Genomic DNA, 13,106 nt, shown 5'->3' with positions numbered 1-13,106 from the left:
AGTACTTTTTTTGTTTGTGGTCACTATGATTCCTTGACAGTACTCAAAATAGCAAGTAAAACTTGCTATCACATGAATTCCTGAATACATCTTAAAAAAAATAATCAGTAGTACCTTGAAGTAGTTGTTGCACACTTTCATTGCCCATTTGTAAGGCTGTAAAGCCCTGCAGAGACACAATGGAAGGATCACATCCAGAACTCAACAACAACCTGCAAGTCTGGAGGTGACCACAATGCGCTGCTCTGTGAAGAGAGGTCTGCCCAAGGTTATCCAATGCATTAACCTAAAAATAAAACAGAATCTTTGGAATACATTCTTAAAAGAAACAATAGCATCAAAGCTCTGTCAAAGCTATTTTCATGGCTGACTGGGAGCATTTCACAACTATTATTCCTACTTTGATTAGAATAACATTCAGCATATTTTCAAAGGTCATGACATTTCAAAAGAGGAGATAAATAATAGCAGTTCATAAAATTAGAACTGCGTTTACTGAGGCAGAATAGACTCCTTTTAGAACCATGGGAATAACCCACAGCGTGAACAACTAGTTAAAGCAGTTTTACCATATACAGAAGTAGTGCATAATTTTCATTGCGCAGCAAGCATCCTTTGTGCCAGAGTGTAGAGTCACTTTATCTACATGGACTTACTGCAGCCTTTCAGATTAAGGACTTTACAACAGTGTTCCAATCAAGGCAACCAACATGCATTAAACAATTCAAATCCAGTACTCAGGGGTTATCTGTACTTCCTACTGTTCCACTGGCTTTGATTATCACTTAGTAAACTTCACAGCAGTCTGCATCCAAAGGCTGTATCCATGCTTCCATAAAGAACTTGAAATACCAGTTTGGAGCAATCCAAGCCCAAAATTACAGAGCATCTCCTGTCTACATTATTTTTTTAAGGAAATTTGGGTCAAAACACTGTAATGATTTTAACATTTTGCTTTCACTGTAATTTCTACTGCACACAACAAAGCGTACCTGTTTTACAGCTCAGAATAACCTCTTGGTCATGCATATCCCATCTTTTTTTTTTTTTTTAAAGTAGAGTATAATTCCTTCTCTTGATAATACAGCATGTAATAAGACAGTTTGCAAATTTTTAATTAACACTGAAAAGAACTGTCTGCAAATTTTACAAAATAGGAGCAATCGAAGAGCATAACTGTACTACTGGATTGATGGTCTGTCCTGAGGGTATAAACCTTTAACTTGCACAACAAATTAGGCCAAGTGTGTACTCTGCTGTCCACTCTCATGACAAGATATACAGAAATTAAACAATACGAAAATAATTAATATTAAATCATACCTTAGCTTCATGTTTCACAACCACTTCAACAACATCATTATGAGCTTTTTCTGATGCCACATGCAGAGGAGTCAAGAAGCTTTAAAGAAAAAAAATAATTCAGAAGGTATTTTGCAAAATCTTCTAATCAAACATTTAGGAGGATCCACTCATAACCACTCACTCTTTTGTCTTTTCATTAATGTTAGCTCCTTTCCTCAGCAGTAATTCACATACTTGTTTTCTCTTAGGATATGGAGATGCAGCAGCACAATGCTGAAAAACATTACAAACCAGTAACATTAATAACTAGTTAGCAACACAAGGCTTTATTAATTATTAAGAGCTGGTTGTGTGCAAAGTCAGCATAAAAAGAAATACACGTAAAGGCTTATTAATTTAAGAAGTTCCAGATGAACTCTAGATTCACTTTGGTATGTTCTCAAAACTTTCTCTCAAAAAATATTAAGCTTTACAAAGCTAATACATGTAACTTGCTAATACTCAAAATTAGAGCATTCTATAGAAGAGAATTCATACAACCTACATAAAACAGGCAATTCATATTAGTCTTAACACTTTCCTAAAAAAAATGTTTAAAAGATAGATACTAGTCTGAATTACACAAGTACGCTGTTTAACAGTGCAACTGGGTCTTCAACTATTGCCTACTACATTTAGGTCAGTCACAACACATGCAAGACAATTAAGAAATTCTGAAATGTTACCAGCGCTGTCTCATGCGTTTGAGGATGCTTGAAGTTAACTGTCTCCAAAGAAAGATGCTTCTTTATACGAGCAACATCTGATTCTCTTGCAGCTTGTAGCAGAGAATGACCTTTGAATTCATCTTTAAAGAGAAATGCATACATACCAGAACATTACATTCCTTAACACTACAAAGATGAAGACTGATTCTTTCAGTGAGATATAAACAATCATTTTATTTCCTGGTAGGACATTTAAGGGGCCCACCAACAGTCAACGGTGCAAAAAAATTTCCAACTCACACTTAAGCTTTTATACTACATGACAGAACTGACAGAATTTCACTTTGTTTCTAAACCAAAGCTAAAGACATTAAAGTTGGCTGAGCAAGATCTACCTCACCCACTGCTGTTCTAGATTCCACACTTCACATATGTACCAGTCCAAGAATATCTTTACTTCTGATCTCTATTTGGAAAACTATTTCTAATTGCCACCATGAAGTCTAATGTAGGACTTATTAGTCATTTTCAGCATAACCCAGAGTTACTGTTTGACCACACAGGGACAGAATTTGAAAGCATCCTTCTCAACCTGTTAAGTATGCTAAACAGCATCAGCACCTTTCATCGATTTCTTTGATCTTTCAGGGGCATACTCAAAACAAACAGTCAATATTTAAAACAGTTAATTTTTTTTTCTTCCAACAAAGTGCAATGGAATAAAAATGAATATTTCAGCAGTCCTGATGCAATGAGAGAAGAAAACAACAAGGTCAAAGGGAAACTGCTTGAGGAAGAAAGGTCACAAAAAACATTCTGACCGCATATAAAACTGACCTATGTTCAGAAAAATTCTAGCAACTTTAAGCGTAAAGCATAAGCATTTTCCAAAACTGACTTCCAGTGAGTCACTGTCCAGGGAACCTAAGCATACAGTCCAATCTAAAACTGCAGAACTGATCTCACTTTATACTCACATGCTAATCGTTCCTTTAATTGGGGTGTTGGAGCCAAATCGATAGTGCTTTTGTTGTGACAGTTCAATAGTGTTGGGTCAGCACCATAACTTAACAAAAGAGAACACACTTCCACCCTGTTCTTCGAAGCTGCTTCATGCAGAGGAGTGAACTGCCACAGATCCATTGCGTTCACACATGCTCCATGCTTGAAAAGGAAAGGAGTAAAAAAAAGATACAATATAGAAACCAAATTTTTAGAAAAAACCTTGTCATTCATTTCAGTGCAGCAGACTGCTAAAATAAAAATCAAAGCTAGTGTGGAAATGGTATCCAAGACATTCTTCAGCATTCACATTCTATATAAAATTTCAGCATACTGCAGTTTTTAATCCTCTAGTCTCTTCAATCTTCTCTGAAAATCAAACAGTCCATCTACAGGTCAAATCAGACAAAGAGTCTAATTCATCTACCTCAAATCACTTCTGGACATGTTCCTATTTCTTACTGCTCTACAAAAAGTCTACAGTGAACAGCTGCACTAACACCAAAATACTTTCTGTAAATACCCCCAGGTAACAACAGCCTAGATGCCTAGAAAGAAATAAGCAAAGTCAGTCTTGATCCAAAACATCAAGTACAAAGTTCTGCAAGTAATACTCTGGGACTTCAACATCTATGTAATTCTTCTCCAGACACCTTCGGTTCTAACCATAAGCAAGTCTGATTGGACACGCTCATTCCTACTGCTCCTGTTAACAATGGGCTGTGAAGTCAAAACAAACAAAAAATATGTCTGTTCATACTTAATATATGCTTATTCAATCATTTTAAACTTTTTTTCTTCTAAACATGAGATTGGTGGGGACTGAGACTACAAGATAGAAAACCAGCTACACCCTAAGCACCCAAGCAGCCTGAGTTATCTGACAGCACCCCCTCAGCTGTTCTAATGTTCACGATTTACTGTGACAGATGAAAATGGGAAGAGTTTAAAAGTCCCACTGTGGCACAGACTTCTGCAGGGCACATCTTGAAGCCCTTGGTTTAATGTGTATCATACTTTATTTTCAAGATTAACTCAATTCAGATAAGCCAATCCAATTTCAAGAGTTCATTTACATCAAAAAAGTCCACACACTTTCTCTGAGGTGCAGACTGATTCTGGGCCAGAATTTATGATGTAGTGTTCAAACCTTTAAGAAACTTATTGTTTAATGGCAAACAATCTTTAACAGTATTCTTACTGAAAATCTGCCAACATTCCATCTTCTGAAATACTTTTCTATTCTTGAATTTACAGTATCACTCTTTTGTTTGTTTGGCTTTTTTTTCTGGGTGAGGGAAGAAGGTTTGAGAGCAGTAGTACTTCCTTGATGGCATAAAACCATTTAACTTTCAAGACAAGAGAGTTAAAAACACAAAGCACGTTTATAAGAGGAAAAGTTCCTTGGAAGCAGAAAATTATGTAGCTTCAACTTGATAACTAACATACAGCAAGCAGAATCTATCACCTTTTAAGTTTTTAAAAAGAATGAAAAATATGCAAATCTAATCAGTCAATTAGTCTAAACTGTTCTTATTTGAAAAAAAATAAATTAGATCGGATAATATTAAAGACTGACCTTCACTAGAAGCTCTGTTACTTCATAATGACCATAGGAACAGGCATTGTGAAGTGGCACCAAATCTCTATACAGGAGAGAAGGGAGAAATTATCTTAATATGCCCATTTAAATTATAAATACATCCAAAATGTTGCTAATAATACTAAGCTCCATCTTGAACATTTAAAAAAACTAAATCAACAGTATCTGATTTGTTCAAACGAAGATGAGGGGAAATGAGAAGCTAGAAAAGAACCCATATAAACTAAACAGCCTTATTCAGAACAAGTACGTAAGTTAACAAGATGAGAAATGAATCACACTGTCTTAATGCAAATGAAAGGACTCCTCCAAGACCCGGAACCTTAATCAGAAAGAAGTAATGGCAGTAACTGTCTACAGTGAAAGTCATTATTTCCTTTTTCACAAGAACACTGCTATAAAATTATCTTCTCCCTTGGAAACCAGAGGAGTTCTACTGGTACTGTTTAAGTAACTGCACATTATTGCACAGTAACAGCAGAGCTAGCCCTAGAGCCCATTCCACATTCCATCAAAATGAATGTTCTTAGTAGCAAGTGAGAAATTACCTAACGTGTATTCTCTACTGTGGGCTAGGAAGGGGTTAATAAGAAAAATGAATTTCAAAACTCAGCAGACAAAGCTGACTGATCAGACAACTACAAAGCAGTGAAGGGATCACAGGAAAAAAGGAGGGATAAGAGTTTGCTTCCCATAATCTTTAATGTACATAGGCATACATATTTTAGAAATATGTTCTTCATTGTATTTTATGCAATCCTAAATAAACTCAGCACATCCACATTACACTACATGCTCTGAGATAACAACCAAATACTTAGAAACTTAAGTCCACAGATAACTCTGAAGAACAGATCCTCAATTTTTAATCACTGTGCAAAAGTCTAGACACTTAAAAGTAGGAATAAAATCAAGACAGGGCCATTACAATATTTGCAGATTCCACAGTGATTTACTGACGTATTTTCTTAAAAATAAGTTGGCTAGTGATATCTCAAAGGCTACATATTTTATGGTCAGTTCAGCTTGGATTCTTCTGCTTCACAATATTTAAGAGTGTCCACATTGTATTTTTGTCACAACAAAGATTCACTGTCTCAAGTCAGAAAATCTTCATGGTTAAAATGGTACTACTATTCCTCACCTCAAATTTGAATGTTTTCTGTTTCTTCTGAACAAAGGAAAAATGAACCTACCCCTTATCCTTAGCGTGTACATCAGCCCCATGTTGCAGTAACAGCTGTACTATTTTTACACGGTTATACCCAGCTGCTAAATGTAGAGGAGTAGACTGAAATGACAGAATGTAGAAGTAATCAGCAACACAAAACCAGCAGTTGGTTTTATTCTTTTTTTTTTTCCAAACTTGTTAACACTACTAATTACTGAAGTCCTTACAACACTTGCAATAGCAAAGAAGTCCAGAGGGTTTGAATCAGATGCACAGTAACTACATTCATTCCCTACTGTCTACTTTTACAGACATAATTAACACAAATCCTGTATCTGCTTTATTTCTAATATGTTCTGGGACAAAGGTCCTCTTGACAGATTTTTGAGTCTTGCAAACCATTTCTATGTTTTAGACTGCCACATCTCTTAAGAACTTTGCCAGGACAAACAGTGCCACTTGCAAAAGGGCAATGAAGACAGCCAGTACAATCAGTGACTACTAAATGATAAACAGCTTATGGTAAAAAATAAGGAGCTTAAATCAGGTTTTTAAAGAAAAATACCTTTCTGCCATCACTTGCATGACAGTTAACATTTAATGGTGTAAGAAGAGACATCATCTTTTCTTCATTTCCACTCCTGTAAGATAAGACACAAAACACGCAGAATTCTTTAATTAAAATTGTTAGCAGTTTACAGTTTCTTATCTTTCCTTGCTGTAACATTCTGCAAATCTGTTCTGAAGTTATACGCTTGCTTATTTCAGTACTAAAGGCAAAGCAAAATGTTTATGTAGCTATTTTTGTAGCTTTATTTACAGAAACAGCCAAAGTTTACTACCTAGATGGGATGTCAACTCATGAATATATATATTCATTACACAGAAAATCCCTATACAGTTCTAAATAATGTAACTACGTTCCAGATGTGTTCATAAAAACACATACCTGGCACTTTCTAAGAGTTCGTCCTTCTTGTATTCACCTGGAAGATAAAAGGGAGTTTAAGTTAGTAAATCAATATCCATATATTTAAGTTCATGAGCTGTGGCTTACTATTTATCATCCTCTTCCAAAGCTGCAGGGAGCTAAGTACTAAAACTTTGACACTCCATTTCTGAACTGTTATGATAAAGTATGTATCCAAAACGCATTCTGTGAATGATCCTGTAAAGCCATACAGGGAATTCCTACCTAGAATTCTAAAACAGAAATGAATTAAAGTAATTAAGGAAAAAAACAATCACACAAATAATGTATTACAATCATTGGAGTGTTATTAGTTAAAGTAATCTAAAGATTATCACGTACCAGTCAGCACTGCTTTTGCAGATGGGTCTGCTAAATCCAAAGCTGTTCTTCCATCTGTGTTCCGGATGGTCGGTTCAGCACCATGCTGCAGCAATACTTCAAAATGCAAGAGTATGCCATGAGAAAACAACGTGACAAGACAGGGCTTATGAGACATTGTAAGCAGCAAGCAACAACAGCAACAAAAAAAACCCATCACTGTTCTCAACTTCTCCCTTCAACATTTTACTGACAGAATTCTTTAATGGCACCTGTGAACTAATGAAACACATGAGGGAAAAAAAAAACCTGAAGTGAAACAATCAAAAAACCAGTAGGAGGCAATTCCAGTGACAAATGGAGACTGACACAGTCCCTAAAACCAGCAGCTACTTCTTGGCAGGCCCAGAGTACTGCCTCAAAAACATGTGTGACTGATCCCTAAATGAGACACAGCAGCAGCAAAACATGCATCTTCACAGCACTGGGGCCAAACAGACCACATTAGATATACTGAACTCCAGATGTGCTCCTGAATAAAAAAAATGGAGGAAGACACAATCAAAATGCTAATTTCTCAACCTTGATGTGCTCAACTTCTTAGAATGTACTTTATATCCTCATCTAATTTAACATGACTGCTATGAAAAGAGTCTGAATTAATTCATTATTAAAAAGTTCTGTTATTTCTAGCGCACTGTGAGTAACAGCAGAAAGCAGAATGAGAGGCTAGGCTGAAGCAGAACAGTACCTACAACTATCAGGCCACTCTAAGGCTCAATCCACTCAGCATCTATCATTGTACTTGGGCAACCAAGAGAAACCAATCTAAAAATTACAGTTACTTTGTTTCTCAGAAAACTGGCAGGAATTTAAGTTTCTAAGAGGTTTTTAAACCCTTACAGACACAGTTTCATAAAGTAAAAATGGCCTTTCAAAGGTTAGCAGTTTTTTACTGTGAAAGAAAACAAGTCACAGTAGAAGAGCAAGAACATTACCGATGCAGACATCTGTCTTGCCCTTAATGGCCGCTTCATGAAGGGGAGTGTAATTCCAATTGTCCCGAGCATTAGGATCTGCACCATGCCGCAAGAGGAGATTGACAACTTCGGCGTGACCAAAAGAGCAAGCATTGTGAAGTGGGATAAGGCCTCCATCATCTCGTGCATGGACATTGGCACCACTCTGCAGTAAGTATTCGACTACGTCCTTCCGACCAAAACCTTGAAGAGAAAGAGCTTTGTCTCATCTGCCAGGGATGAAAGAAAGGTGTAGGGGAAGACAAATGCCCGTCCTGCATACCCATACTGAAACAACACATTTAAATTACAGTAAGCACTCTAAGCAGAAATCTCAGCTGGCATTTCTTACAAAAGGGGCGTTTACGCACAAAGGTTATTTCCAAAAACACTCAAAATTATTATATTAAAATCAGCAGAAAAATAGTATTCAAGATTATCTTGGTAGGGCTCCCATGAGCTTACTGAAAAAGTAGCCTAAGGACAGACTACTGACAACAAAGCCTCTTTTTTCAATCGCTTTATATGGCTGGTTAAAGCTAACAATATTTTGTATGGTGCTCTGCCACCCCACAGCCCGTCTGCAGAAGGATGAGCTTAGGGAGCAGGAGTGCTGAGTGACTATGCACCAGTTCATGTACAATTTACATTTTAAATAAAAATAAGCGTAACATATAGCATAGTATGAAAGTTATTTCACATCACTTGTTTATAAAAACAAGTGAGCAGCTCTCTCAGGATAAAACCAGCTGCGTGGCTACCTGCTCTTTAAGCGTTCATTAGCGTAACGAGCACACAGTTTTCATCTTGAAATTATCTCGTAAGAAAATGGTTCAGAATGCAAAACATTTATCTAAAAGTGTTTATGATGAGTATGTACAACCATAATTTAAAGATATCCAGAAAGTCTACTTTAGTGATTCCCAACATGACTATAAAAACTTGATCCGAAGCACAGAAATGCTCTTATGCCTTCAGAGGCAATTTCATACTCCAGTCATTCATGCTGGTGGACAACAAGAACGCCCACCTGTGGCTAGAAATGCATCGTAAGCTAATGGCTTCTTCAAAGCCAATTCTATAGCTGCTACTGTTTACCTTCAGCTGTACCTTGCACATATATGCAGCAGCACATACACCAGCACCCCAGACTACTGCCAACTGTGCCCATGTTTTCTCTGGGACCTTTATAAGAGGACAGAGTGACTCAGGACTGCTACTCCTGCACCTACAGAGAGAAGTGCTAAGGGACACAGCCTACGAAATTCTCTCAAAGGCTTCATGAAGACCAAACTGGGCCTCAGAGTTACTAGGAAAGGTAAAGAGCCATATGTCAGTGTATGTGTGCCAGGTACCTGCTGAGTAATGACCCCTTATGCACGGGACTTGGCCTTCCTTACTTTAAACACCTGAGACGCAAAACATTTTCCAGGAAAAAAAAAATCAAGAATTTGTGAGGTGAAGCCTCCTCACATGAGCCTTTCCTTCAGCCCAAATCACCATGTGATTGCAAACAGCAGTGCACTCAGAGGCAGTGGGTTTAATCTTTGTTACAACCCACCTGCCCAGCCTCAGCAGGCAGGAGTCAAGGCAATCAAGACCTAAAATGGTGTTTATTCCTGACAACTGTACACTGTTCCAGTGACAGAACCACAGAAGCATGAGATGTGCCAGCATTTTAGTTACAGCAGAACTTTTCAGTTTTAGCTTCATCGCAGCTAAGTTTCTCATAGTGTGTTCCTCTCTAAAACTGAGTTCAGGGCCTCCTTCTCCCAGACAGACAGCAACCACGAGCCTGGAGCCACGAGAGAAAAACAGAGGCTTGGTGCTGCACAGTCTGGACAGAGAAGACTTAGAGGAGATCTTATCAATGCTTACAATTATCTAAAGAGCAGGAGTTGAGTGGATGGGGGCCGGGCTCTTCCCAGCAGTGCCCAGCAACAGTATAAGGGGCAACAGGCAAAAACTGGAACACAGAAATTCCACGTGAACATGAGGAAAAGCTTCTTTACTGTGAGGGTGACAGAGCACTGCATCAGGCTGCAGTGCTGTCCACTAGTTGGTGGACACACATAATGAAAACCCACCTGGACAAACACAGTTATTCTATTTGCTATCACCTTTGTGAGAGCAATCTCTACAGAACTAATAGTCAAAAAATCAGCTCCCATAAAAGACATTAAGAGTCACATTGTCTACATATTAAATCATAGGCAGCATATTCTCATTCTTCCACTGAATTTCACTTGCATCTTCAAAATGTCCAGAAATTCTGTTTCTAGGGTGAACGCATAATCACAATTTGCTAAATGCTTACATTATCTATTCAGATGAGACTTTTCACAAGTGCCACAGTCCCGCTAACATATCAAAACTACTGCTGTTTGATGACAGACTGTTTGGTATCCACCTTTGGTACCATAAAACATTTTCCAAAAACTACTTTACTAGTTATATTAGAAAAGCCTCTGATCCAACTTTCTGTCTCACAGTTACGCATCTGATGGACAATCATCACTCATTCTTGCAAGGAAGGCATCACTGTCCCTCAAAGCTTTGCTGTGTGCTCACAGTTCTGAATACAGAAAACCATCATGAGCATCAATCCATGCCAATACGCTTAATGAGTTGTGGCAAGTCTCAGTACAGGTGTAGATAATTCACTCCAGAGCCCTCCAGTTAGTATGCAGATTCAATCAAACAACTCATACCCACAGCTCCTCTCAGGGCAAAGCCCAGCCCAGCAACCCCCAAACTACCCACAGTTATGGTGGTGTGGAGGCAGAGGACCAGAAACTGGTCTGATGCCACGGAACTTGGCATCAGCATGAAGTGTGCTGCAGGGGCTCCACTCAGCCTCATGGGAGCATTCCCACCAGAAGGCACCACATATGGAAGCAGAAGCTTTTCCTATAGGAGTATGTGCTCAGAGGTGGTGGCCATGCTCTGTACAGTCACCTCTCTTATTCCCACTCCAAGCTCAAGGAACGCAATCCTTGCTGGCAAATGCTGGGTAGAGGCTCCTCTTTGACAGCAGTCCACTGTTTCAAGAATGGCTTCAATACTCTTCTATTCTAAAGCTTTTCTTTTTGTCTCTTAAGTTTCTACCAGAGGATCAACTAAACACTACCAGAGCGTGCAACAGTGAATGATAGCTGGTCTCACCATCACACTTCATTTCTTACTGCAAAGCAGCAAAGCTACTCAGATACAGGAAAAAAAAACCCAGCATTTGTGGTTTCCATTACATTGATAGTTAAGGGAAAAATGTAACCAAGTTCAGGACCCAGAATATACCTAAGAGAGGAAAAAGGCAACACAAAAACTGTCTTCGTAGTACAGTATCACCTCTTCCACAAAATAAAGCCATGCAAGTGAATGGAACTAGTCAGAGAAGTTTTGTAACATTTTTTCTAAGAACATGCACCTAGGTTGAACAAAGCAAGAATACAACAGACTTTTGCTTTTACTTCCTGGAATGCAATTCCTTCAGGCGCTGGAGACTAAAGAAGCTGGTATTACTCAAACTGTGAACGACACAGAAAAAGCAAAACAACAACATTCATAACCCCAAAATCGAGGAGCTGCTTATGACCAACTTCCAGGCTGAGACTACTGCAGATAAAGTCCGTTTTGCTGTCAACCCATCCTACGCAGAAGTGTATATACATCAAGACGGTGCATGTGCATTTTATATCCTGCTTTAGTCATAAACTTACTGCACATCCTACAGCTCTATGAGGAAGGCAGTTAAATTCTGTATCAAGCTTGAAGGAAACAGGAGCACAGACAAAAGCACTTACAAACCATCTTGCCTCATGTTAGAGGCCTGTTTAAAGGAAAAAAGCTTTCAGCAAGTTAGGAGTTCCAGTTTTTAAAGCCAAGACAGATGAACCCTGTCCAGAGAGGCAAACTAGGTCACTGTCTATGGGGAACACCTCAGGCACAAAACAAAAACAAGCAACAACAACAACAAAAAATAAAAAAAATAAAATAAAATAAACCACCAAAAGCAACAACCAACCAGCCTCAAAATCTGACCTAACAACCGACCTCTACTTCTCCAAAATGCTGTTAAATAGTCTCACTTACTTAGAAGTTCACAGTTTATGAGTGAACAGGCAGTGCTAGTGTTAATAAAATCATGGCTGCAAAACTCTTTTCCTCTGACAGGATGCTTCATGTTGTCCCCTGGGCTCTCGTGCTGATCAAGTTTCCCAAATCTGAACTTTTTCAGCCATCCTGAAAAAGTAGCTCTCAGGAACTCAAATCCATTAAGTCTACTGAATGTGAGAAATCGACTTCTTAATTAGAAGCCTTTTCCAAAATAATTCAGTGAGGAAACAAACTTATTTATGAGTTATACACACGGCCGAGCTAAAAGCTGCTGCCCCTCACGTGCCTGCCTGACAGTCCTGCCATTAAGGCTGCAACGCAAGCAGAGAAACAACACGAAAACAACAGTCACAATCGTGTCTTTGTCTGAAAAGGTGGTATACAGCCTTCCGGCCAGCCACGACAGACAGCAGTTGTTCTATGACGTCAGCTATTGGCCTAAGCGCCAAATTAACAACGTCTATTTGTTAACGACACCAATGCAAAAAACAAAACTTCAGAACCGCGCTGTCGGGCGTCCTCCGTGGGGCTCAGCGAGCAGGCCTGCCGGGCCCGGCAGCAGGACGGCGAGGCCGGCAGCGACCGTGCCGAGGGCCGCCCCGCCCGAACGGGCTCCGCAGCACGGGGAGGCGGCGGTGCGAGGTCCGGCCGCCCTCGGCCCTCCCCCGGCGGCGCGGCCTTAGGCCGTACCTGCGGCGAAGTGCAGCGGGCTGGACTTCCTGCCCGCCGTGTCGCGGCTGTTGACGTTCTCGGGCCGCACCAGCCGCTTGACCCGCTCCACGTCCCCGTTCCTGCAGGCCTCGAACAGCTCCCGGGCCGGCTCCACCGCCGCGCCGCAGCCCGGCGCCTCGGACAGGGCGGCCGCGCCGCCCGCGCACCGCCGCGCCGCCAT

The 13,106-nt window shown here is 39.6% G+C and overlaps 1 protein-coding gene across 2 annotated transcripts in view; it reads right to left on the bottom strand.

The window, feature by feature from the left end:
• Window positions 1-13,106, bottom strand: part of TNKS2 (tankyrase 2) — a 71,776-nt gene extending 58,670 nt beyond the window's left edge. For both annotated transcript variants that reach the window (XR_010622770.1, XM_065746154.1), the window contains exons 1-12: window positions 12,905-13,106; window positions 8,078-8,302; window positions 7,101-7,196; window positions 6,738-6,774; window positions 6,354-6,429; window positions 5,814-5,908; window positions 4,594-4,660; window positions 2,990-3,176; window positions 2,031-2,152; window positions 1,487-1,578; window positions 1,324-1,402; window positions 115-286 (exon numbers count right to left, since the gene is read on the bottom strand). Coding sequence is in view for 1 of the 2 variants with exons in the window: in XM_065746154.1 (XP_065602226.1) it covers window positions 115-286; window positions 1,324-1,402; window positions 1,487-1,578; window positions 2,031-2,152; window positions 2,990-3,176; window positions 4,594-4,660; window positions 5,814-5,908; window positions 6,354-6,429; window positions 6,738-6,774; window positions 7,101-7,196; window positions 8,078-8,302; window positions 12,905-13,106 (1,450 nt within the window). In the remaining variant the exon portion in view is untranslated. The remainder of the gene's footprint in view (window positions 1-114; window positions 287-1,323; window positions 1,403-1,486; window positions 1,579-2,030; window positions 2,153-2,989; window positions 3,177-4,593; window positions 4,661-5,813; window positions 5,909-6,353; window positions 6,430-6,737; window positions 6,775-7,100; window positions 7,197-8,077; window positions 8,303-12,904) is intronic.

Source organism: Cyrtonyx montezumae, unplaced genomic scaffold (assembly GCF_038088225.1).
Source record: "Cyrtonyx montezumae isolate F1298 unplaced genomic scaffold, pur_monq_1.0 scaffold_4, whole genome shotgun sequence".
Classification (NCBI taxonomy): domain Eukaryota; kingdom Metazoa; phylum Chordata; class Aves; order Galliformes; family Odontophoridae; genus Cyrtonyx; species Cyrtonyx montezumae.
Note: the sequence above shows the minus strand (reverse complement) of the source record. Positions and strands in the feature narration are given on the sequence as shown.